Source organism: Gracilinanus agilis, chromosome 2 (assembly GCF_016433145.1).
Source record: "Gracilinanus agilis isolate LMUSP501 chromosome 2, AgileGrace, whole genome shotgun sequence".
NCBI classification, from domain to species: domain Eukaryota; kingdom Metazoa; phylum Chordata; class Mammalia; order Didelphimorphia; family Didelphidae; genus Gracilinanus; species Gracilinanus agilis.
Genome location: NC_058131.1, coordinates 164,332,396 through 164,359,457, shown reverse-complemented (window position 1 = coordinate 164,359,457; position 27,062 = coordinate 164,332,396). Strand labels below are relative to the sequence as shown.

The 27,062-nt window shown below is 39.0% G+C and overlaps 1 protein-coding gene across 1 annotated transcript in view; it reads left to right on the top strand.

Annotated features, from left to right (window-relative positions):
* CSGALNACT1 (chondroitin sulfate N-acetylgalactosaminyltransferase 1) overlaps window positions 1-24,715 on the top strand; it is a 107,905-nt gene extending 83,190 nt beyond the window's left edge. The window contains exons 4-7 of the mRNA XM_044660831.1: window positions 11,395-11,573; window positions 12,547-12,641; window positions 21,624-21,705; window positions 24,336-24,715. Coding sequence (XP_044516766.1) covers window positions 11,395-11,573; window positions 12,547-12,641; window positions 21,624-21,705; window positions 24,336-24,619 — 640 coding nt within the window. The 3' untranslated portion in view covers window positions 24,620-24,715. The remainder of the gene's footprint in view (window positions 1-11,394; window positions 11,574-12,546; window positions 12,642-21,623; window positions 21,706-24,335) is intronic.
* The last annotated feature ends 2,347 nt before the right edge of the window (window positions 24,716-27,062 follow it).

Below are 27,062 nucleotides of genomic sequence, written 5' to 3'. Positions count from 1 at the left end.
TAGATGCTCTTATGTCTTTGTCTCTTATTTAGGTGACAATATAGTGTATAGAGCATTTGGGTATGCAGTCAGGAAGACCTGAGTTCAAATCCAACTTCAGACACATGCTAGTTGTGTCAACCATTTAACATCTACCTACCTCAGTTTCCTTACCTGAAAATGGGGATAATAACACCACCTACACCCTAGGGTTATTGTAAGGATAAAATCTGCTAAAAATGAAATTTCTAAAGGGCTTTATACATCTTAGAGTAGTAGTGAAATGCTAGCTATTAGTATTCTCATGTTTTTCTTCCTTTTCTGGCTGCCAGTCCTTTGTAGAAAGGTACAGAGACTGTCTTTCGGCTCCGTATATCATGACTTTTTTCTATTTAAGGATGTAAATATTAGTGGATTGTGAACTTTGAGCTTTGACCTCCTGATGCTGATATTTGGAGAGCATTAGATTTGGGGATGTTTTTATGGTCTAACTATCTCTACTTTAGTGAAAAGCTTTGGTTTTAAGTAGATACAGAAATTCCATTTTTGTGGCTGGAAGGCCATGACATTCACTTTTCCCCTCCCCAGGTGTTTATTCTAATTATTTCAGCAGAACTTTATATTTCAGTGCATCATTACAGGCAATAACCAAATTAACTTCCCTGCACCTGATTCTGATTTCCTAAGAGTTCGTTCCATGTGATCCCAGGGAGAGCCCAGACTGAGGACATAGGTGTACACATTTTTCTAAAGTATGCTGCAAATGAGGATTTCTTCTTAGAATGATGGTGTTATGCTGTTCAGTCATTTTAGTCTTTTCTGACTGTTTGTGGTCCCATTTGGGGTCTTCTTGCAAAGATACTGGCGTGGTTTGCCATTTCTTTCTCCAGCCCATTTTCCAGATGAGAAAGTGGAAGCAGATAGGGTTGACTTCTGAGGATTGCATGACTAGTAAGTGTCTGAGGTCAGATATGAACTGAAGAAAACAAGTCTTCCATCCATCATTCCATCTAGCTAGATGATGGCATTATAGAATACACACACACACACACACACACACACACATATTCTTGATGATGATATTATAGGAAACAAAAAAAATGAAGTCCGTGAGATTAATTCTCAGCTAATTTCATCCACTACATGAATAATGTGTCTTTATTCAGACATGCGCTTGAGAAGGCATCATTTTCTAGGTCTCATGAGAAACAGACAGGAAAGAAGATGCCAATGTTGCTGCCCCAGGAAGAGGCAGGTTTTCATTGTTGGCATCTTCTGGGCCATGCCGTTTATCAGTATTTCCTGTCTTTTTTGAAGTGCTTCAGTTAACAAGTATCATGGGAAGTTCTTATCCATATATCCAAGAGAAAAACTAGCAGAAAGGTTTGTTTCAGGAATATTAAGTTTACCTTCCCTCCCTCTCTTTCAGCAGAGGAATTGATAGGGCTAACTTGTGATGGGGATATTCTTGGAGACAAGACTCGTGAAACGTGATCCAGTTCATCTTTTCCCAGGAAAATGAGTGCTTATAGTGCAGACATACTGGCCACTTGGGTTGGGGAGAGCTTTTTATAAAGGAAAATGGAGCCCTTGGGCACATCAAACAGTGATGGGCATTTCTGCTGCCTAACTTTAACTCTTTTTAGAGAAGGGGGATAAGATTCCTTTGTGTCTGAATGATTGACTTAGAGAAAATAGCACAAGACTTGGAATCAGGACATTTAGTTTTGAATTCTGTCTCTGACATTTCCTATACACATGGCCTATGCATTCATCACTTTGAACCTTATTTTCTTCATCTGTGAACTGGGGATAATAATTCCTGAACTACCTCTCTCCCTCTCAGGATTATTGTCAAAACACTGAAATCTCTAAAAAAGTTTTATGTGAATAGAAGTTATTATTAATACCGAATTGAGACTGGTATCTATATCCTAGATACAATAGTTGCATTTGGAATGGATCCCCTTCTGCTTCTTTGAGTATAGAATGGGCAGGAAGACCATCTTCTTAGACCTTCTCTTCATCTTCAAAATCATTATCATCATCAGCCATGCCCAAAATACTTATTTAGCACCTAATGGTGTGAGATAATTACTGCATATAGAGTTGAGTGTTACAGGCAATAACCCAAATTAACTTCCCTGCACCTGATTTTCATTCCTAATGGTTCCTACCCTGGGATCACAGGTGGAACCCAGAAATAGGACATACCCTCCCAAACAGAGATTCCTAGTGCATTTTTTTCCTCTGCTATCTCACAGTGTCTCTAGTGATCTCAAAAGGGATGTTTCTGAAGTTCTTGAACTGGGCCCAGAGTTGGGACTATCCAAGCTCAAATCCAGCTTGGTGAGCCTTTGCAAGTAACTTAACCTCCACCTGCCTCAGTTTTCTTAACCATAAAATAGGAATAATTATTAGCATCTCCCTCCCAATGTTGCTGTGAATATCAAATGAAATGGTTTACAAAGTGCCCAGGAGGTCCTATATTAATGTTAACTAGTATTATTCATTTTCATTGTAATTTGTCCTAATTAAAAAAAAAACACTCAAGCCTTAAATCCAATGATCTTTTCACTATCTTTTATATCTCCTGACAAGTCCTAGTGTGAGTTTATAGTTGACAAGTTCATTTGAGATCATCATATCTAATCCATGTCTCAGCAAGAATTTCCTCTGTAACATCTCAGATAATATCAGCTGCCATCTCCTTCCCTGACCTCCACAGTTCACACTGATCTCCCCTTCCTTAATTTTCTCATAGCACTTTGTCCGGATCGTCCTCCTTTGTATTTCTTGCATTCTGCCACATGTCTTTATTATTTGTGACCACGGGCAGTATCCTCAGTCTGAGCCAAAGGGAAGGAGAGCTTATTGCCCTACCCACCACTTTAACTCTTACACTCTTTAAAAATCAGTTGGCATCATATATTATGTCAATATATCCGAGACAAAGTCCAGTGTCCTGAAGGGAATAGAGACTGAATAAATGTTTTGTTGAATTGAATCTGACCTCCTCTCCTGTTCTTCTCATTTTTCTCACCATTTTTGATGAGATTCAGATAGAAATGGTCCTAGTATGTGCCCCGCTCCTCTTATCAGTCTTTTATATTTATATTTCATGGACTTTTGCTGAGGTGGGTTAAGAGTGCCCCATTTTCATAATTGAAGAAGAGTCTTGAGATGTAAGCTCTACTGTGGCATCACTGAGAGTGTCTTTGGGAAAGCTCCATTAGCAAAGAGAATGACAGGAATGCCATGGAGCTCATTGTATTCCCACATCATTTTAATTCCCTTACTAGTTAATGTAATTAGGGTTAGGGTAATTAAATAGGGCTCCTATTAATAATGATTAATGATTATGATTATTACTTGCATTATCATTAATCTCTCTTTTGATGAAGTTCAGACAGAAATGGCCCTGGAACAAATTACCATCTTGCTATTACTCTTTTATATCTAATGTTCTACACGGTATTGCTCAGGATCAAATTACCTGTTCTTTTGGTTGAATAATTAGGGTGTTACTTCAGCCTTTGTTGGCTCATTGAAAGCATCCACAGCATAATTTTAGGAGCAAACAGGATAACAGGGATGGATGTTATATACTGTATACGACTAAGGGCTCTGTCATAATCTACTATGTGCCAGGCACTGTGCTAAGTTCTAAGGAAAGAAAGGCAAAAACAGGGTCCCCAATCTCAAGGATCTTGCATTCTAAGGGCAGAGGCAACATGAAGACATACAATTTATATGCAGTTTAAGTGAGACATTATCTCAAAGGGAAGGCACTGGTGTCAGAGGAGGTGGGTAGATTGGGAAAGGCTTCTTGCAGAAAGCAAGTTTTTTGCTGAGGCTGGAAATAAGCCAGGAAAGCCAAGAAATGGAGGTAAAAATAAATAAAAATTTAAAAAGGTACAGTCAAATGAAATAGTGTTGTTTTCAAGCAACAGCAAAAACAGTCCAGCATGCTGAGTCAATAGAGTACGAAAGAGGGATTAAAGTATAATAAGGTTGGAAATATAGGAAGGGGCCATATTGTGAAGGGCTTTAAAAGGCAAAGAGGGGATTTTATATTTTGATCTTGGAGGTAATAAAGAGCCACTGGAGTTTATTTTGTGGGGGATGGCAAGTGACACTCCACTTTAGGAAGATTCCTTTGGCAATTGAGTATAGGATGACCTGGAGAGGGGAAAGCCTTAAATCAGGAAGATGAACCAGTTGGTAATTGCAATAGTCAAGGAATGAGATAAGGAAGGCCTGTACCAGGATGAGAGTAGAAAAAAGAGGATGTATTGGAGAGATGTTGAGAAGACTTGGCAACAGATTAGATATGTGGAATGAGTTGAGGAGTTGAGGCTGACACCAGTGATCATAGAAGAGTTAGTAAGAATGGAAGTTTGGGCAGGGGAGATAATGAATTCTGTTTTGTGAATATTGAGTTCCAGATGACTATGGGACAACCAGTTTTGAAATGGAAGGCTAGAGGTCAGGAAAGACATTAGGTTCTCCATAAAGAGATCTAAGCATCTTCTACATGGAGATGATGATTGAACCCATGGAACTGATGAACTCACCAAGCAAGATAGTTTAGTAATAGAAGAGCAGAGGGACAAGTATGAAGATACATAGAAAGAAAGGCTATAGCAGGGATCTTTTCCATTAATCAAAAAAAAAACAGAAGTCTCTTGATTTGGAGGAAACCTTGGGCCTTTTCCATGGCAACAGTTTTCCAGGGCTACTGCCAGGTCACTGGTTTCCAGCTGTAAGAATGGCTACTGAAGGACAATTCTTTTTTTCAATTACTTAGTCTAGGAATTTCTTTTTTCAAAAAATTAGTTAATTTTTTATCATTAATTTTTTAAATGTTGAGTTGCAAATTAAGGGATTTATTTTCATGAAACATCAATTTGGAAAAGTCTATAATTCTCTTCTTCAGCAATCAGAGATGATGGCACAGGTTTGGTATAACAAGGAAATGGTCAAGGATGGATTTTCTCCCTCTTTTGCAAAGTATCTGTTTTGGGAGAGATTAAGTTAAGGCAGAGTTAAGTGACTTGTTCAGGATCACACAGCTAGTGAGTGTCTGAGGCCAAATTTGAATTCAAGTCTTTCTGACTCCAGACTCAGCTCACTATCCACTGAGCCACCTAGATGCTTCCTACTAAAGGTTTAATCTGGGGCCATTTGCCAGCCTCTCAATAGGAGGTGCCGGGCTTCAGGTCATAGCTGCAATGTCTTTTTATGTATCTTCTAACTAAGAAGATCATCACCAGTTCTGAGTTTAAATCTGGCCCCAGATATTTCCTAGCTGTGTGACTCTGGGTCACTTAACCCAGAGTCTTAACCCCCATTGACTAGCCTTGACTACTCTTCTTTCTTGGAACTAATACAGAGTATTTTTTAAGAAAAGAAGACCATAACAAGAAATGGGAAATGAGCTTAATTTTCTTGCTTTGAGACCTAGTGGAGTTAAGATGCTTTGTGCTGTTACTAACCATCCCTTTCCATACTAAATCAATACTTCACCAGCTCTAGCGTAGTTTTATCCAGCATAGAATTATAAGACCTGGGTTTGAGTCCTGTCTCTGTGACGTATAGCCTATGTGATTTTAGATAAACAATTCTCAGGGCCTCAGTTTCTTCATCTGCAAAACAGATTGGCTCTAGATGATCTCTAAAGACCTACCCAACTCCAAATCTTAACTAAAGCACAGCCTAACAATGGCATTGCCCTTCTCAATAAATTCTAGCAGTTCCTTTTTAGTTGTAGGATCAAAAATAAACTCCTTTATTTAGCATTTTAAAGTCCTTCATAAACCTGATGCCACCTTACTTTTCAAGTTTCATTCTATGTACATCATCCTCTTCTTGCTTCTCACCATCCAGATCTTCCATTCTTCCTTCATGACATTCCATTTTACCTTCTCCCCACCTTTGTACTGGCTGTCTCCCATGTCTGTGACGCACGTCATCTTCAGCACCCCTAGTCTCCTTCAAAAATAATCTCAGGCAACACCTTCCTCTTGAGACTTTTTATCACCTCTGGTGGCTAGTGCTTCCCTAGGAAAATTCCCTTGTATCTATTTGCATATATTTATTTGCCAAGAAAACCTCAAATGGGGTCTTGAACAATCACACGTGACTGAAACAACTGAACAACAACAAAAGGAAAATTTAATTTAAAAAATTTAAGGCATTTTAGCATGAAGCAACAGTCAAAGTTTTATGAAACTTTTCTATTGAATATACTGTTAAGAGCAACAGTGAGCCTTCATTTCTTTTCTAATGAGGAGGGAAGGTGATATACCTCTCTGAACCAACACGTAAGACTAAATCAGGTGGCAGATAGGTAGCCCAGTGGATAGAGCACCAGCCTGGAATTGAGAGGACCTGGGTTTAAATCTGGCCTCAGATACTTCCTAGATATATGACCCTAGGCAAGTCACTTAACCCTAATTACCTAGCCCTTACCGTTCTTCTGTCTTAGAATTGATACTAAAACAGAAGGTAAGGGTTAAAATAAAAAAGACAAAATCAGGTTTGCAAATTTTTATGACCTGCATATAATACTGTTAACTTCATTTAGAATTTAAAGAGTCTTTATTATAACTGAAAACCAAGTTAAATCCTTCCCTACCTTCCTCCCTGAGAAAAACCAAATCAATTTTTTAATACCGCTATTTAAAACTGGTGAAGGAACTGAAATTCATCATTCAATTTCATTTTCCTCAATAGGCAAAAACTCAGCAGTAGTTTACAATAGCAGGCATTGTAAAGGTTTAAGACAATGCCTTGGGTATAATAATGGCTCCTATCTAGGTTTAAAAAAGAAAACTGCAGTTATTTAGGATAATGGTATAAAGTGCTATATTAGTATATATATTGTTAAAACCTCCTTGATAGGTGGGGGGAAGTCTATACCAGAATAAACCTTTTTGGGCAGCCAGATCCTTTATCAGTTTTGCTGCTGTGGTGCTAAGAAGAACAAGTCAGTTAGCAGGATGAAGCCTCCCCTTGAAACATTGGCTTTTGGAGAGTCATCCTATCCTCTTTACAAACAACTCCCTTCCATGAAGAGTCCTCATCCTCTAGATCTGTTTCAGAAAATTAGAGAAGAAAAGAGGAGAGAAAAGAAGAGGAAAGGAGAGAAGAAAAGAGGAGAGGAGAGGAGAGGAGAGGAGAGGAGAGGATTAAAAATCAGCATTCAAAGGAGGAAAATTTGAAGGAATTTCATTCATCAGTAAATTAAATATGTATGAATAGACCTGACAGGCATTTAGGGCTTTAAATTCACGTTCATAGAAATATATACAACGTGACACAGAAGATAATGCTCTCCCTATAGCATGGCAAATCCTGATTCCCTGAAATTTGCTCCAGTAGTTATCAGTATAAATACTCTGTTATTTTAAGATTTTCTTCCAAAATTTGGTGTGATATTTTTTCTAGCTCATTTTCTTCTATGATATGGTTGTTGTCTATTTCAAACAATCATATACATACTTTGCCTGTTCCTCATTTGGAGTGTCTAATGGCTGTTCCCAACAGATCAAGTGGTTTTTTTCTTTGAGTTTCATCTTATACCTCTTTAAAAGTCTCAGTAATGGAAAAATAAAGGAGTGATCAAGCAGAAGAGGCAATATAGGGATCAGCTGGGTGGCTCAGTGAATTGAGAGTGAGGCTTAGAGACCAGTGGTCCAGGGTTCAAATCTGACCACAAATACTTCCTAGCTATGTGACTCTAGGCAAGGCACTTAACTTCTCATTGCCTTACCACTCTTATGCCTTAGAACCAATATTGAGTTTTAATTCTAAGATGGAAGGTAAGGGTCTTTTAAAAAAAGAAGAGGTAGGATGCAGCCAGCTTTGTGCTAATAAATGTTTAAGAACCCTCTCTCAAAAAATGTACAAAATTTTTTAAGTTTAATCTGTGTTATTAACATTTTCTCTATTACTTTCTTAAGTTTAGACAATAATCAAGCCTCAATTTGTTGTATTTTCTGATTTTTGAGGGGTAAATACACATTATGAAAAATTTAATATTGGTTCCAGTTTACCCTGATTCCAGCACACGCCTCAGAATTAAGAGGAACATGAATTAAAGTCTTGCCTGTCACATATTGACTGTGTGACCCTAGGCTAGCTTCTCAACCTCTCCCCGCCTCAGGCAACTTGCTGAAATGATAAATTGCAAAACAGTTGCCAGGCTCCATGAGGCAATGAAATCACAGTTATACAACTACCACTGACACCGTCATATATTTACGTTATTTGTATTGACTAATATATTAACTTAGCTTGGCACTCTTGGCTTTTTAATGTCTTACAACTATATAAAATAGCCCCAAATAGAATGAGAATACTAGAATGTTTGATTTCCACATGGGAAAATGTTCTCTATCTGAAACATACCAGCAATACAATCATGTTACAATTGATATGGAACATGACATTTTCCAGCAAGATAATTTAAACAGACCATTGTGGTCCTTTTTCTCATCCCTTTTGAAGAGACCTGCACATGATTTACAAGACATGATTGATCACTTGATGTAAATAGATGATATCAAGTTATATCACTCTTCCCCTATCTCTCGACCAAATCATTAAACAGCTTCATACTCCACATACCCAAAACAGAACTCATATCCCACCCCCAAACCCAGACCTCTTTCAGATTTCCCCATTTCTGTCAAAGGCACTGTCATTTTTCCAGTCACTCAGGAATGCACCTTAAAGTTTATTGTTTATACCTCTACAACATTTCTTTTTAAATTCCCCTTTTTAAAATTCACACTGCTCCTGCTTAGTTTCAGACCCTCATCACCTCTCTTGTACTATTGTTACAGCCTCTGATTTGGTCGCTTTGCTTCAGGTTTCTTTAACTCCAATCCAATTTCCTCATAGTTACTAAAATGATTCTCCCAAAACACTTAGGTTGACTTGTCATCTCCTTACATCATAAAATCCAGTAGCCCCCATTATCTCCAGGATCATATATGATGGTTAAGGTTTGTATTTAAAGCCTTTCAAAACTTAGTCTTATTCTACCTTTCTGACCTTATTTGTATATTATTCCTCTTAATACACATAGTCTTAGAAAACTGGTCTTCTTGTTCCTCACACACAAGATTCCATCTCCCATTTTCATGCTTTCACACTAGCTGGCCTTATACCTAGAATCTACTCCCTTTTCCTACCAGAATCCAAGTCTTTCTTCAAGGGTGAGCTCATGCTCCTTCTTCTTGAGGCTTTTCCTGAATTCCTTTCCCCTATCTGCTAGTGCTTTCTCTTCAAATTCTTTTTTATAACTTTACAAGGACACTATATCTTTCCATGCTGGACTGTAAGCTTCTTGAAGGCAAAGATTATGGTTTCACTTTTGTTTTTATATCCCTAGTGTCTAGTACAATGCCTGGGACATGTAGTAGATATTTAATAAAGACATTAATTGATTGATTGCAGAAAATATCTGTTGATATTAAAATATAATTTAGACTCATTAAGTATGAAATTCTTAATGCACATCCATAAAAAATAGATATTATAGGCTTTGAGCTTGAATCTGGAGGTGGTATGGTTATTACAGTTGGCACAAAACATCTCCTCAAAACTCTGTAACATACACTCCCACCAAATACATACAAAGGCCAAAGGAAATTAGTCTCAAGCTTAGAGACCAAATGTGGCAGAGGGCTAACTCATGGATCTTTTTTATGGGGTACTCATGAAGTCCCCCTTAGGAATGGCATAACTTTTACATGAGCTCCTTGTACAGTCCTTGAATTATCCCTTCCTAATTGCATCATCTATTCTCAGATCCCAGTGCAGGCACTGCTACCAGATGCTACTGTCTCAACGATGCTCTTAGAACACTGATGAAAAGTCCAAATCCTCTGGTCTGTGGGGAAGGGAGATCTGGTCAGTGGGGAAGGGAGAACCAAAAGACGAAAGCCGAGGGACTCTTTCCCTTATCCCCAAATAATTCTTTCTCAATGGCTTGGCTAAAAAGATTCCACTTGGTTCACCATTGACTCGAATTCCCTTCCTTCCAAACTGGTTCACTGTTTTATAAACAACAATGTAGGGCATGACCAAGTTTTCTCAACCAATATGAATATGATTCCTGTGTGACATTAATCCAGTTTGTCCAAAGGCTTTCAGAGATATGTCAATTGATCAAGGACTTTCTTGTGCTTAGTTTGAGGTCTCTGATTGATCAATGTGTGTTGTTACCAGGTTAAGGTATGTCTCAAAATGCATCATCTTATATCACTTACTCTAAGTGGAGGAGTGTTGTAATTGGTCAACCAGTTGAGTGATCCTTTTTCCACCCCAGTATCTTTTTATTTTTATACCACATGTGTTGGATCATATGACTGTTCTTTCTTCTGAACTCACAGTCCATATTGACTGTACCAGTTATTACATAGGCATTTGTAATTAGTTTCTTCATCCTTTAAATGAAGGGTTTACAGTGGATGGTCTTTGTGGTCTCTTCCACCTCTAATATTCTGTCTTCATATTACCTCAAATGAATCTTTGAATTATTTTTTAACTTGTATTGTTCTCATGTCTTATCTTAAAAACTAGACTTTCGTTTCCTTTAGTAAAAGGAACCTGTGTCTTAATATAAAATTGTATTTCTGCTTTCCCCATCCCATAGCATTAAGCACAACATCCTACACCCAGGAGGCACTCAGTATATTATTTTCATTGCTATGAGTTCCTGCTTAAGGCCTGCTGCATTTTAGAATACTCCTTTGACTCTATCCCATCAGTGGTGTGGGGCAGAAATGAGAGGCAGGATGTAGAGGGCTGATGGGAGGGTGGCAAGAATATTTAGGAATGGTACTGCCTGACACTTGCCATGACTGTTTGAGACTGCCTCTACTGAGAGTATCTTAAGAGGAAAGATTTGGGGTATAGACAGTAGCTTTATATTTATGTGTAGAGTTCCCTTGATGTGATTATGTTGCCTTTGGGGAAATGAGATTCCTAGTGATCATTACCAGAAGTTCAGTAATAGATACATTGCCTTAATTTGAAATGGTTGGGTTTTTCTCCAAAAATTTTTCTCTATCTCTGTTGATCCAGAGATGTTGGCATGACACAGACAATGCAGGACAAATGCCAGAACATTAAGGAATAAACAGGCATATAAAGTGGACTGGACATGATATTTTCAACCTAAGAGAACTTTTTATTGAACAGTTGTTCTAGGTAGACTTGGGCCTCCCAGGCTTAGTAAGGAAACATAATATTAAATTCCAGTAGATTATCACTGAATAATACAGTTTCTTGCCCAAGACACACAGAACCTCCTTTTCTTGAAGTTTCACTATTTATCCAGGAAGGATGATGATTGGGTGCAGTTTGTTCATTCTCAAATCATCTTGTGTATCTATACAGGGCTGCCAACTTCAAAAATTTTACATTTATCCAGTTGAGTGGTGAGTTCTCAAGAGGCAAGGGACTTGACGTCGGTGCACGGGTTTGGAAAGGAAGCAACGTTCTCCTCTTTTTCTGTGATGTCGACATCTACTTTACCTCTGAATTCCTCAATACGTGTAGGCTGAACACACAACCAGGTATGGTTTCCCAAGGTGAAGTGCCCATTGCCCATTGAATAGGTATGGACATAAGCTAATGGGGACCATCTTCTGGAGCATACACGAAGCTGAGCAGAGGTTCCCAGGACCTTTCAAGGGATGCATGTTGTTCAGAGCTGAGAGCAGGGGCAGAGAGAGGGTACAATAAAAACTAATATTTATATAGCTTTTATTTTGTGCCAGGCACTGTGCTAAGTGCTTTAAAAATATCTCATTTGAGCCTCACAACAACCCCTAGAGGGAGAAGCTATCATAAGACCCATTTTACAGATGAGGACACTGAGGCAAATAGAGGTTAAGTGACTTGCTCAAGGTCATATAGCTAGTAAGTGTCTATAGCCAAATTTGAACTCAAGTCTTCATGACTCTAGGCCCAACACCGTCTAGTCAGAAGAGCTTCCCAATACTAGAAACTCCTGTCATTCTAATGGATCTGAATTAGTACTAGAAATTCATTTTCTTTATGTTTTTCTGTCTTCAGGTCATGCCTCAAAAATTATTAATCTACATGGATCAAATCCTTTAAAACTAAACTCAAGCCATACTTCTTGCAGTAATTGATCCCATTTAAGAAAAATAACTGTCAGTGGCTTATTAACCCTAACCTAATACTAGTCTGCAGATGCTTGGCAGACAAAAAGAAAACTAGTGATAGGGGAAGTTGTTGTTTCTTTTAATCCTTCTAAGTGGGAAGTTCTACTAGTTCATTGGCCAGTCTTCTTGGATGATGCTTAATCCCATGCCACTATTACAGGGTCCAGGACCAATAGCTTCCTCATCCCAGAGCCCAAGTACTTCTAAGATGAGCCACCTATGATGCCAGAAATAGACAGATTCACTGAGCTTAGTGTCATGCATGCACATGCTCCTTGGAATGGTTCCCATAAATTTAATGCACAAGCCGCCCTCCCACCCCTTGAATTTAAGAAAATGTTTATTTTCTAATTTGTAGGGAAAAAAGTGTTTTATCCAGTCCTTTTCAGTCAGTACAATCCTGGAATAATTTATGGTCATCATGATTCAGTTCCACCCTTAGAACAACAACTGGTGAGTAATTTGAATATGTGCAACACTATTTGAAGAACCATTTAAAAGACTCATGGGATACTTGTTTATGAGAAGGTGGATTGCCTTGATTTCTTTTCTCATTTTTGTTTACGTGAATGTCTTTTTTTCTGCTTCTCAAGGGTTTTCTTGGTCAAAGTGCTTACAGTACTTGAAGATAAAGAACAGTTAAAAACTACCCCAAATTCTAGCATGTATCTAGGACTTCTTACTTCATAAAACCATTCAGTTTTACTTTCTTTCCTTATTTCTTCATCTGTTCAAAAGGGATAGTAATATTTGTACTTCCTCTTTCACAGAGTTGAAGTAAGGAATGTGCTCTGAAATGAAGTAAATAATGTGCTCTGAAAACTGTGAAGAGTTAAAGGATAAACAAAAGATAAACAATAACTAAAACTATTACTGTCATCATCATTATTATCAAGAAAGGAACTCCTTTAGGTGATGAATTTTGAATGACATGTTCCAGATTCCTTTCCAGGAATGTTGTATGGGTGGAAGGAAGGAAGAAAGGAAGGAAGGAAGATAGCTTCAACTCATCTTTGTCTTTTATTCTGGCCAATCAATGACATTTCTCTCAATTTTCATTGTTGAATTGTAGCATCCTCTTCTTTACCTAAATCCTTTCCCCAATCCCTCTCCAACGAATCCTGTCCCCATTTAGCTTATCTTCATTATTCCTGATAAAATTGACTTTCCTGCCTAAATCTTCACTGTTGTGCTATTATGCTATTATCATCCAATTCCCCTTTATATATCATAGAACAAGTCCATGGCAATTCCTATGTGATTCACAGCTTATCACCAGATGGCCCATATTACATCCATGCCTCAGACTTAACATGACCCCCCTCTGTGAATGCTCAGAAATCTCTTTTTTACTCTTAGCTCAACTCTTTCTCTGTGTTTCTCCTTATATTACCTTTGCTTACCTTCTTGCATTCCACCAAGTAAGTACTTATTCTAACAAGTCCGTCACTGAAATAGCTTGTGTAATCTCATCTCCTCCATTAAGTTGTCATAGACTGATGAGAGCAGAGAACATTGTTTTACTCTGTTCAGTCTGTATAGAGAATTCTGGATTCCCTCTTCAACCTTTACCCAAGTAAGCATATACCCTTATTGCTCATCTCTAAAAGTCATTTATCCTTCAATCATACTTTATTATTAATTCTGGACCTGGAATAATATTGGTGAGCTCCTGTGAGTCCTTTCTATGTGTGCATCTGCTTTAATGTTGTTTGTCTTCAGTTGTAAGAACCAGAAGACAGATGCTTTCTACTAACTCTAAAAGCTTGTTGATAATGAAAGAAAATGTGTCATCACTTATAGTAGGCTTAGTGGAATACATGGGAAAGATAGCATCTGGACCACTTTCGAACATATTATTATTCAAAAGAAAGATTGTGAGATCCTTGGTATCAAGATCTTTTTTTTGTTTGCCTTTCTTTATATTCCCAACACTTAGCAAAATGTCTGGCATATAGTAGGTACTGATTAAATGGTAGTTTACCTGAAACATGCCATTCTGTGATACAGAAAAACTTTCTTATGTTTAGTATGGCAGATGCTGTTTATCAGCATCTTTTTCAATTTTTAGCCAGGTAAGAAATATTATGATGTGGAAAGATGGACTAAGAAGCAAAAATACTGTACACATCCTTTATTAACCACAAGGCAGGCATTTCAAGAAGGAATTAAAAATTAATTGGAAAGGGTAGATCCAAGATGGTGAACTAAAGGCAAGGACTCGCTTGAGTTCTCTTGAATTCCCCTCCAAACAACTTTAAAATAATGCCTTAAAATACATTTTGGAGCCATAGAATGAACAAAGGGACAAGTGAAATATTTGGCAACTTAGAAGGTTGGCAGGAAAGGTCTCACTTAGTGGGGTGACTGTGGAGCACAATTCTTCACAGGCTGAACCCTAAATAGTCAGTAGCAGACCTTAGAGGCAACTGAATGTATAACAGTGGTTTCTGGAGCTCTCATCTCACAGATGGTAGTGGGGTTCAGACAACTGGTCAGAAGGGGATTGCAGCAGATCCTTTGCTGGCATTGGGTGCAGTACTATGTTGCATTGCCATTCTATTGTTCTAGGTCACAGGCTTAGGATGATAAAGAGCTCTATCACACTAGAGTATGTGGCTACAGGGGAGTGGGGTCCCTAGTCACAGTTCCAGGGCAGAAAAGAGTGCTTGTGTTCACTCACAGATCACAGCACAGGTCAGAAGAGCAGTGAACACATCTCTCCTTAGATCATACCATCTTGGAAGAACTGAAAACTTACAAATCCCAGAAGTGACTCTGAAAGCAGCAACATGAAAAAAATGAAAGCTTAGGACTGTCAGAGCCCAATGTTAACATAAAGGAAATAAGCTATAAAAATAAATAACAAAATAAAGAACCTGACCATAGAAAGATACTATGATGACAAGGAAGATCAAAACACAAACTCAGAAGACAGTAAGACCCCCCCAAAAAATAAAACAACAAACAACGCTATATCTAAAGCCTGAAACAAAAATGTGAATTGGTTTCAGGTCCAAAAAGAGTTCCTGGAAGATCTTCACAAGGATTTTAAAAATCAGATAAGAGGTAGAGGAAAAAGTGGGGAGGAAATGAGAATGATCCAAGAAGATCATGAATGAGTCAACAGCTTTCAGACATTGCTTAGCTGTATGACCCTGGCCAAGTCACTTAATCCCAGTTGCCTAACTCTTGCCATTCTTTTGTCTTGGAACTGATACTTGAATCAATTCTAAGACAGAAGGTAATGATTTTTTTTAAAAGAGAAGGTCAATAGTTTGGTAAAGGAAGCACAATAAATAATGAAAAAATACTGTAAAAACAGAAAAAGGAGGAAGAAAGAAAAGGAAAGAGGAAAGGGGGAGGAAGAGGAGAGAGAAAGGAAGAGATGAAGGAATGAAAGAAGGAAGAAGGGAAGGAAGGAGGAAAAGAGGAAGAAAAGGAGGAAAGAAATTGATTCAAAGAAATATTTTGTTAAAAATAACAGCATGTAATAGTTTGCATTATAGTTTTTTAAGGTTTGCAAATCACTTATATTTAAGTAAAGTTCTCATTAGATCTTCATAACCACCCTGTAAGTTAGGTGGTGTTATTTTCCCCATTTTACAGTTGAGACAGAGGTTAGGTGATTTTCCCAAGGTCACACAGTTAGTATCTTACACAATATTTGATCCCAAGCCTTCTTGGCTCTCAGTACAGCATTCTTCTATCCATTGTGTTACCTCGCTGCCTTTGTAAAACATATATGAAATATGATGTTAAGATTTTTAAGAAGCTCCCACCCAGCATTTGGAGCAAGTTCTTCTGTGGCTGCCTAACAGGACATTCCCAGGATGAACTAGCAGGAATGGGGTGTGATCTTCATCAATTCAAGGAAGATGCATGCTAATTGAATTCATTGATATTTGAGTATTTGGCAGAGGTAGGAGGAAGGCATTATAATTATTTCTGGGTTTCTTTTTCCTCTATTGTGGTCATATATTAGATTAGAGTCCAAGTGGGATAACTGTAAGCTCAGTATAGGAAAGTGAGGCTGCTTCTACCTCAGGCAGAGTTTCTAAGTAGCTCATCATTTTATTCTAGATCATTTTGAGCCTCTTTACTCTGACTTATGGCCCACAGCACTTTAGGAAACGGCTTTTTAAGAGGCATTGTATTTTATTAGATAAAGTACTGGATTTGGAGTCAGGAAATCATGGCTTTGAATGAAGAAGTGCTCCTGGCAAATCATTTAAACCTCTGTCAATATCCATTTCCTCATCTGCAAAATGGGGATAATAATAGCCCCTACCTCAGAGGGTTGCTGTAAGGATCAGATGAGATGGAGTACATGCGGCATTTTCCAAACCTTAAAGATCCATATAAAGGTTAACTATTTTACCTCTAATTGTGATTTTGAGACCTCCATCCTGCCCTACTCTCTTACCCAAAACTGGACAATTTGCCATGCTAAAAAATGCCTTCATTTTTAAGAAGCCATCTCTGCCTTTACAAATAATGATTACTACTACTAATAACTTATGTGTATATAGTACTTTAACATTTGCACTTTACATATGTTATCTCTTTTGACCAATACTGGGAAGTAGATGTTATTATTATCCCTATTTCACAGATGAAGAAAGTGAGGCAGATAAAGGCTTAGTGACTTACCCTGGGCCACCCAGTTGGTAAGTGTCTAAAGCTGGATTTGAACTCAAGTTTTACTGACTCTAAGATCAGCATCTACTGCACCATCTAGCTGTCTCCCCAGTCCCATAGTAGGTACTTAATAAATATTGTTGACCTGCCATGGGCCCTCTTCTTTTCTCCTTCTAGATTATTTCATTTGGTGACTTCATTAGCTCCCATGGATTTAATCACCTTCTCTATGCTGATGATTTTCAAATCTACCTTGCCTATTCCAGTTTCTCTGTTGACCTCTGATCTCACATCTTGAATTGGATGTCCAGCAGAGACATTTTAAACTCTGTAAAACCCAAACTGAAGTCATCATCTTTCCCCCTAACTCTATCCCTTCATACCTACCCGGTTACAGGAGAGAGTTTCACTATCCTCCCAGTATCTCAGGCTTACAACCCAGGAGTCATCCTGGGCTCCTCACCATCTCTCATCCCTACATCCAAACCATTGCCAAGACCTGTCCATTTCCTCTTTACAACATCTCTCCAACACCCTCCTCTTCTCAACTCTGACACTGCTACCACTCTGGTGCAGTCCCTCTTCACCTCATACCTAGATTACTGAATTAACCTGGTAGTGGCTCTGCTTCCCTCAAGCCTCTCCCCATTATGATTCATCCTCTGCCTCATCCTCATCATCAACTGTTAAGGCAATTTTCCAAAAACACAATTGGGACCATGTGCCCCCTGCCCCCACTTAATAAACTCTAGTGCCTTCGTATTGCCTCCAAGTGACAATACATAATGCCCTATTTGGCATTCAAAGAAATTCATAACTTACCCCACTCCTGCCTTTTCACCTTAGTCCTCAACACACACTCTTCCATCCAGTGACACTGGTTTCCTGGCTTTTTCACCAATTCTAGGAATTTTCCCTGTCTATCCCCTATACTTGGAGAATTCTTCCTTCTCCACTCTGAATACTGACCTCCCTGGCTTCCTTTGGTTATTGTCCTTTGGTACTCAAAGAAGATCAAAATGGCATTGCTGAGTGATGTCTTTTGACTAGTGCATAACTTGAATTTAAATAAGTGAGGCAGTTGTGCAAAGTCTTCAGCTTCATTCTCTTCTAGAGTCATTGAAGTTCAATGGCAAGATAAAAGTCAAGATAATGGTTCAGTATGCAATGGATGACACTGGCATCTTTAATGTCTTACCAAGTTCTAAGCTCTCCACTGTGCCCACTTCCACTGCTTTCATGGTCATTGGAACAAATTACTCTCATCTGCCCCTTCCACCTAGGAAAGTCTTCATATAACTGAGATAGATACTCCCCTAACTCACAGTTGGGTTTGAGGCCTGGTGTTTGCCCTCAATTTGGTTTAGCCCACCTTTCAAGATGGTTTACCAATGTGTGACTGCTGTTCATGCTATAGCTTCTTGGAACCCCGGATGAGAGCAGGTGGCAGATGGACAGCTCCAAAAAAAGGACTCAATAACCCCTCATACCAGAGGTACTACTCTTCCCTGAACCATCCTGTATACCTCTTGGCTTCCTTTAGGTCCCAAGTAAAATCCCACCTTTTACAGGAAATCTTCCCTAACCCCACTTAATTCCAATACTTTCCATCTCTTAATTATTTCCCATTTATCCTGTGTAGGACTTGGTTTTGTATGTAATTGTTTGCATGTTATATCTCTCATTAAATTGTACACTTCTTGAGGACAGAAATTGTTTTCTACATCTTTGTATCCCCAGAGTTTAGCACATAATAGATGTTTAATAAATGCTGATTGATTGATTATCTCCTTGGCAGAGCAGGGCTGAACCAATTTATGATTGAGCGGTATGGGACCATTGAAATACATCTCCTCCCATCATGAAACAATTTGGGACAACAGGACCAAGAATTATGTGACCCAAGTCAATAGGGAAGAGATGTTTCTTAGCATATAAGACTACCAGAAAAAGGCAAATTTAATCCATTTTTGCCATTGCTCAGACTTGTCTTCATCAACCTACACATTTCCAGCATATAGCTCCTAAATAGAGTTCACTCTTTAATCCAAAAAATATCCAAATCAAGGTAATTGTATTTTTTCCTGCCCCCTTTTTTTAATCCAGTGAATTGCCCAGGCAGGTGGAGGGAATGTAAAGCTAAGAGTTGGAATTGAATAGTTTTTCATTCCTCAGTACAGCCGGGTACATACCAGGAACTCCAAAACAGCATCTCTCCAGAACTTCCTGCATTCAAGAATTTTTTCTACTTGGTGCTAATTTGATTTCCCTGCCACGTTGGAGATGTTGTATAACAATTCTTTGTTCCAAAGTCAAATGACATCATCATGGAGGTGGGCCAGTGGAGACAACCTTTGCCAACACAGCCTTCCCTTCCTGAGGACTGGCCTTCTCCCTTAACCAAAGCTAAAGCACAGTCATGGTGTAGAGTGCAGCTTGATGTGTAAATAACATGCACATCTGCTTCTGGGTCATCCTGGGGCTGAGATCGTACATTAGGGAGTAGAGAACAAAAGCCGGGGTAACCAAGCAGCAGCCCAGCATCCCAGGAGCATCCCATCACCTGCCGAGAACTCAAAGAGACCGAGGAGATCTTTGAGCCCAACTCATGATTTTATAGATGAAGAACTGTGGCCCAGAGATATTAAGTGAATCCTTCAGCCTTTCTTCAATGCAATGTTTAAACAAAAACCTAACTTGGCTGCTTCTGCAGAACACCAAAGGGCATTCTCTTATATCACGAAACAGAGCTGGACAAAGCCAGGCGGTCACTCTGCTAACAGATGTTGCTTCTTCTTCTTGGATGGCCTCATGTAAATGCTGTTGGAACCGTCTAGCAAAAAAATAGTTTTGAGATGAATAGGCTCAGTCTGTATTTGGGACTCAGACTTAAAATGCTCTTTTCTTAAACTAACAACATGGGAAAACTGCTCACTTGCTCCCCAACCCCTACTCTTTCTGGTGGACACTGTTGGAGGGTAATGCCTCAGAGAGCTTCCTTGTCTTTTGAGTTGTTCTCCATCCCTTCCCTTGATTTCATAAGCTCCTGTCTGGCTCCTTGCCATGTTCTTTCACTGACTGTTGAGCCTGCGGTAAAGATTGCTCTTCTATTAGGCTATTTAGTTGCTCCTAAACTTGGTTTCACTCCCTCTCCCTCTTCCTCTCCCTCTCTCTCTCTGTTTCTCCCTCTCCCTGTCCCTCTCTCCCCCTCTCTCTTTCTCTCTCTCCCTCCCTCCTTTTCTCTTTCTCTCTCTCACCCCTCTCCTTCGTCTTCTCTCTCTCTTTTTTTTCTCTCTCTCCCTCTCCTCCCTCTCTCTCTCCTTCTCTCTTTCTCTCTCCCTCCCTCTCTCTTTCTCTCTCGCTCACCCCTCTCCTTCTTCTCTCTCTCTTTTTCTCTCTCTTCCTCTCCTCCTCTCTCCCTCTCTCTCTCTTTCTCTCTCTGTCTCCCTTTCTCTGTCTCCCTCTCCTTCCTTCTCTCTCCCCCCTCTCCTTCCTTCCTTCCTTCTTTACTTTCTCCCTCTTCTTCTTTCTCTTTCTCTCTCTCTCCCTCCCTCCTCCTCCCTCTCTCTCTCTCCCTCTCTCCCTCCTCTCTCTCCCTCTATGTCTTTCTCACTGTCTCTGTTACTCTCTGTCTCTAAACCCCTATACCCCTTTGGGTCTCTCAATCTTCTCTCTCAGTCTCTCTTCTCTGTTTCTGTCTTGTTTGTGTTTTCCTTTGCCCATACCTTCAGTTTATTCAAATGAAATAACATGTGAAGTATTTTCTAAACTTTAATAAACTACATAAATTCTAGCTATTATTCAGTGCAACGTGTAATGATGCAAGTCACTCTGCTAGATTCTAGATGCACAAAAATAAAGATGAAATATAGCATCTATCCTCAAGGAACTTATCTGGAGAATACATTATATATAAACATATATAGTGAATAAAAGCAAGATAATTTGAGGGGAAAGAAAATATTAACAACTTGGAAGATCAAGGAAGGCTTCCTATAGGAGGCAGCACCTAAGCTGAACTTGGAAGCAAGTTCTAGGTTCTGTGAGATAAGGGTATATAGGGAGGTACATAGGGAATAGCCTATGCAAAGGCATGAAAATGGGAGATTGAATACTCGTTTCAGAGAGCAGTAAATAGGCTAATTTAGCTGGAATGAAGCTTACATAAAGAACAATATAAAATAAGTCTGGAAAAGTAGGCTGGAGCTAGTTTGTGAAAGGTTTTAAATACAGAAAGGTGGTCCTAGAAGCAATAGGGAGCCACTGAAGAATGTAGGGCAACTAGGTGGCACTGATATCTACTGATAGAGTGCCAGACCTGGAGTCAGAAAGATTCATCTTCATGACTTCAAATCTGGACTCAGATACTTACTAGCTGTGTGACCCTAGGCAAGTCTCTTAACTCTGCTCAGTTTTCTCAACTATAAAATGAGCGGGGGGAGGAAATGGCAAACCACTCTAGTATCTTTGCCAAGAAAATTCCAAAAGGGGTCACAAAGAGTCAGACATAACTGAAATTACTGAACTACCACAAAGAGTTAATTTTAGGTTTTGTAGCTTTTGGTTCCAAAAATTAAACAGTACTGTTTCAGCTGCGACAGTTGTATTGTATCCTTAACTAAAAGGAAGAAAATTTGCCCTCCTTTCTGATTCAGGGGTATGGACAGATTGTCCATAGTAAGATGGGTACTATATTTAGTGTGCTGTTCTCAGAGGTCTGTTAATACTCATTTTTGTGTCCAAAAAGCCTTCCCCATTTATTCCACGAAAGTTACTGTGCTTTCCTCCTTTCAGGTTATAAAAAAAGAAACTGGATTTTGGAGAGACTTTGGATTTGGAATGACTTGTCAGTACCGGTCAGACTTCATCAATATAGGTAAGAAAAATGATCTCAGTGAATTCTACTTCTGCACTGCCCCCCAGAGGTCATTATTGTCCTCTGTGGAGGTGAATGGAAGGAATATGGTCAAAAAGTCCAGAGTTTGAAAGCCCCTATTTGTCCCTGTCTTGATTTCAGTTATTTTCCTGAAAATGGGGACTCAGAGAACAAGCAAACAAACAAACAAACAAACAAACAAAAAATTGAGTAGGTAAAGGAAGCCTTGTGGAAAACAAAAACAATCTCACACTTCCAGGTTATTTATGCTGCCCCTTTGGGATCTCAGACCATTATTAACTAACTGTGTCTTTCACATACAAAAATGATGCTACTAATGCTGCCTGGGCCAACTGGGTCCAGTTGCAGGTTGGATTTGCTCTGATTTCCCTTTATCTCTTCCCCACCAACTGCCTCCCTCCTCTCCCACCCTTAAACTCAGCCTCCTTGCAGATTAAACCTCATGTCTTTTAGCATGTAGAGCTTAAAAACTTTGGTATTTACTTTCTGCAATATTCACATCATAGTCATTCTCTATCTTGCAATTCTGTAACTAATTTTTCTTTCCAAACTCCTTTAATTCATAAAATGCTATGTCACATTTTTGTATTATATGTTGTTTTCTTTGTCTTCTCAGCGCGTGTGAGAAGAGTAGGCAGGATTTTAGAACGGAAAGTAAAACAAAATTGAATCTTTAAAAAAATCATAAAATGCTACTTCAACCTGCAACCTCTAGGTGAAACAGTGACAAAAAGTATATAGGGAAAATCCCCTACAATTGGTTTATAACCTATAGCACTGGATTTGGAGTCAATAGATCTTCATATTTAATTTCAGTACTTGCTAGCTTTGAGTCTTTGGGCAAAGCCATAATGCTATTGATCTTGTTTTACTATCTCATGGTTATTGTGAAGAGTTCCTTTTTAAGTGCTAAATAATGATAGTAATAACTTATATATGTATAGATAATCCTTTAAATTTTATAAAAACAAGCACAACTTCCTAAAAGCCCAAACCATAATCTTTATCCCAATGAGGAAGAAGACAATGGAAAAACCAGAAAATGCCAGCCAGGATAATAAATGCCCAGCAAGGACTTTTAGTGCCTTGGCATAGCCTAGCAATTGGGTTTTAGTAGTAACAGAGTTTGAGCTAACACAGAGACCAGCATGATGAAAGGGCTGCTATTTATTTAAGAAGTAGACAAGACCCATCCAACATGAAGATATCAAACAAAAGTCTGTGGTCACATGAATATGTTAAAAGACTTACTGGCATCCTGAAGTCAAAGTTGAATGGAAAGAATGTGTTAAAAACAATGAACACATATATCAGCTTTAATGCATACTTTTAGAATTATAAAATAAAAATATTTTAGGAAGATTTGTAAAGTTTTCTACAGAGGGAAAAGTGACTGGGACAAAAGCCAGTGCATCTAACATCAGTAACAGTTTTAGAAAGTAACCTAAAAAATCTGTATAATAATGAAATACAGGATCTATTGCCTTAAGGCAGTTAGAGAAAAGCCAAAGAAGATTGAAGAAGATTGAAGAACATTCTCAGAGAACATCATGAGTCAGTCAAAAAATGCTTTCGCAACAAGCAGATATCTTTTTATGTAGTGAAGTCTGACAAATAGTACCTGCCATTGGATTTGTTGAATTAGTTTGGAAATAGCAATGATGGAGCCTATGAAATAGTAATATGCAGGAATGGAGTCCAAAGGTGCTTCATTAGTGACATGCATATTTGTGAACTTAGTTCAGTGCCCGATACATACTAGGCACTTAATAAGTGCTTGTTTTCCTCTTTCCTCCCTCTCTTTCCCCATCTCTCCTTCCCTTCCCCTTCCTTCCTTCCTTCCTCCCTTTCTCCCTTCTTTCCTTCCTTCCTTCTTCCCTCCTTCCCTTTCTCCCTTCCTTCCTTCTTTTCTTCCTCACAAATGAAAGCCACACAGCACTTTTAACATGAGAATTTTGATACAGAGGATTCAAGATGGAAAGATGTTGCTACAAATTTTTCAACAGGAGTTTGAAACCATGTCTCTGTCAACCATGAGAGATAGCTTCATAAAGAGGATAGAGAACTGACTCTGAAGTCAGAGGACCTGGGTTCAAATCTAATCTCTGACTTTTATTGCTCATGTAATCTTAGGCAAGTCACTTAACCTCTCTGGGCCCCAGTTTCCTCATTTTTAAAATGAGGGACAAAGATTCATTTCAGTGACCTCTGAGGTTCCTTTCAGCTCTTGATGATGTGAATCTCTAGAGTTCTCCATTTCCTCATCTATAAAATGAAGAAAATCAGACTAGATGACTTCCAAGGTCCATTCTAACTCTAAATGTTTACCTTCTGCTCCTCAAAAGAGCCAAATAAATGACTCTCATACTGACTTTCTCTTTAAAGCCTTAACTTTGATTTGCCTGATAAGGTAGAAAGTAATTCTTCGTTATCTTCAGAATTCTAGAAGGTTCAAATGAGGACAGAGATTCTAAAACAGATGGAAATGACTATGACAACTTCTTAGAAATGTCTCTTTTCCATAATGACGAACTCATATCCATGCCCAGTGGGAATATACGGATGTTCAGAAAGCGGGATCTCATGGGGGTCTTTCTCTCATTTGGCAGGTGGGTTTGACCTGGACATCAAAGGCTGGGGAGGGGAAGACGTGCACCTGTACCGCAAATACCTGCATAGCAACCTCATTGTGGTTCGGACTCCCGTGCGGGGGCTTTTCCACCTCTGGCATGAGAAGCAGTGCGTGGATGAGCTGACTCCCGAACAGTATAAGATGTGCATGCAATCCAAGGCCATGAACGAGGCATCCCATGGGCAGCTGGGGATGCTCGTCTTCAGGCACGAGATCGAAGCCCACCTGCGCAAACAGAAGACGAGTAGCCAGAAGACATGACGTCCTCCGGGAGGCTGTTCTCTTCTCTTAGAGATTTATGGGAAACAATCACTGTTGCCCCGGAGGAGGCTATGGTGAAAGATGGGGAAAAAGCATCCAGTTAATCAGGGGTTAGAGGAGAATGACTGTAACCTCTCTCTGCCTGCACAAAGCTTAAGAAGCCTCCATTAGTTGCTCCACTTCACTTGGCAGTGTCTGACAAAGGCAGAGATGATTGTGAGGTTCAAAGCGGATGAAGGCAGAAGAGTTCTGATTACTGACTGTGTATCCATTCTGGGGAGATGAGAGCTGTTGTTTTCTCAGCTCCTTGAGACCTTAACGTATGAAGGCTAATAATGTCTTTGACTTAGACTGAGAGGCAGTCGCTTTTATTTCTAAGGGGAAGAACATCTCAATTCAGACTCTCAAGACTCTTTAAAAGCTGTGAGATCAAAAGGCTGGCAGGGTGGAGGGGTATGAAATTTGGAACTTTCATGCATTCACTAATCAAAACCAAAATGAACCAAAAATTAAAAGCCATACACATATATTTTGTCACTTTCTTCTAAGATTAACCAGAATTAATCTGTCCATCTGTTGGGTAGTAATTCTTAACTGATTCCATTTGTTTATTTTATTTAAAAGTGAGCTTTTTTTTTGCTTGTCTTTATATTCTGCTTATTTAAATGTCATTTTGCAAGCCTTACTGAGAGAGAGCACAACTTCCTGTACATTTTAATGTTTTTTTTCAGAAGACATTTTTAGATACATTATGTGAATATTCAGAAGTTCATAACATACAACTCAAGAACTACATGAAAGCAGATGCCAAAGGATGGATGCATCCTGTCAGGCAGTCACAGAGTTCTAAACAGTTCAGTAATGTGAAATGCACAGCTTGGGGCTATTGATAAGCAAGAGACGTATTGATATGGCTATCTGGAGAGTACTCCTGAAAGGGAGAAATTGAACACTACAAAGGAAGGAAACATTTTTTCACCTGGATACAAAGGCGGGGTGGGGGGAACCTGTCCAATGAGGCTGGTGATTTCTTGATTCATTCTAAACTCTTCATACACATTTCTCCTCAGGAAAACTGGGGACCACTTCAAATAAACCAAAGCAAGCTGTGTGAACCAAACAATCTCTTTTCAAAAGCAGGGTGCTCTTCCTGGCTTCTGGCCTTCTTGAGTTAAAAGTGCAGAAAAATATATTTTTGTGAACAACCAATGAGTTTGTCTCAAGGAATGGAACCAATTCTTGTGCATCTCCTCATCCTAAGTCACTCTGGACACAGATAAATGAGCCCTCTTTTCTCATCAGCAGTGTGTACACTTTGGTTACCGGGACACTTCTGAACACTGTCTTATTACTGTTTCAAATTGTTGTTTTAATATGGCCAGTTTTATGTGGTTTCTGCATCTCATTTTAAGTTGGTTGAGTCATTAGCCAACAACAGGTGCATGGGCCATGTTACTGATTTACTTCCCTGCCTTCTGTTTGCCCACCGTGAACTCAAGGCTGACAAGCTTCATGTTCATTCAAGCTGGTGTTGTGTAAAACATGAATCGTAATGGTCTGTACCAGTAGTTTGTAACAATTTAAATAAAAACACAATACATGAATGTTAATGGCATTGGACAACTAATAAAGGAAGACAAGCATTGATGCTGTGCGCTCAGAATATATGATTTGGGCCTCCTTTTTGCTGGAGGAAAGTAAGATTTAAATTCTGTTGTCTGGAAGAAACTTGATGAATTCCTAATTTAAACTGCATATTGACCTTAACAGCATTCTTTTCAATCATTTTTAATATTGACATCCCCATTGTGAGTTTTATTTGTGTGCTTAGGTTTCTTTTTTCCTCTTTTTTAAAACGTTTACCTTCTTAAAATCAATACCAAGAATTAGTTCCAAGGCAGAAGAGCCATAAGGGTTAAGCAATTGGGGTTAAGCAAAAGTGACTTGCTCAGGGTCACACAGCTAGGAAGTGTCTGAGGCCAGATTTGAAACCAGGTCCTCTTGTCTCTAGCCTGGATCTATCTATTGAGCCACCTAGTTGCCCCTTGGGCTTCGTTTTCCAACAGCATGAATGCATTTGTGGTGATCTCACATTTTCTCATCTAGTTTCTCTTATCATTCAGAGAACCCATTTCTAGGACAGCTAACCAAGGTGATGGCTTCATTTTCTTCATTCAGGAAACTGAACCAAACCCTCTGGTCCACATGAGGATGGAACCGTTGGCCTTGGTCTCAGTGTGCTACCTCTGACGGACCACACTAATTAGTCACTCATTTAACCGTGGTCCACAAGATGCTCAAAACGTGTTCCGCTGGCTCCCTGTCGTGCACAAGAAAGTTAGAAAAAGAAGTGGGGAAAGTGGCAATCCTAACAAATCACAATGGGAAATGCATTGATTTTTAAAATATTCATAGATCAGATCACACCAAAGTGTAAGCAAAG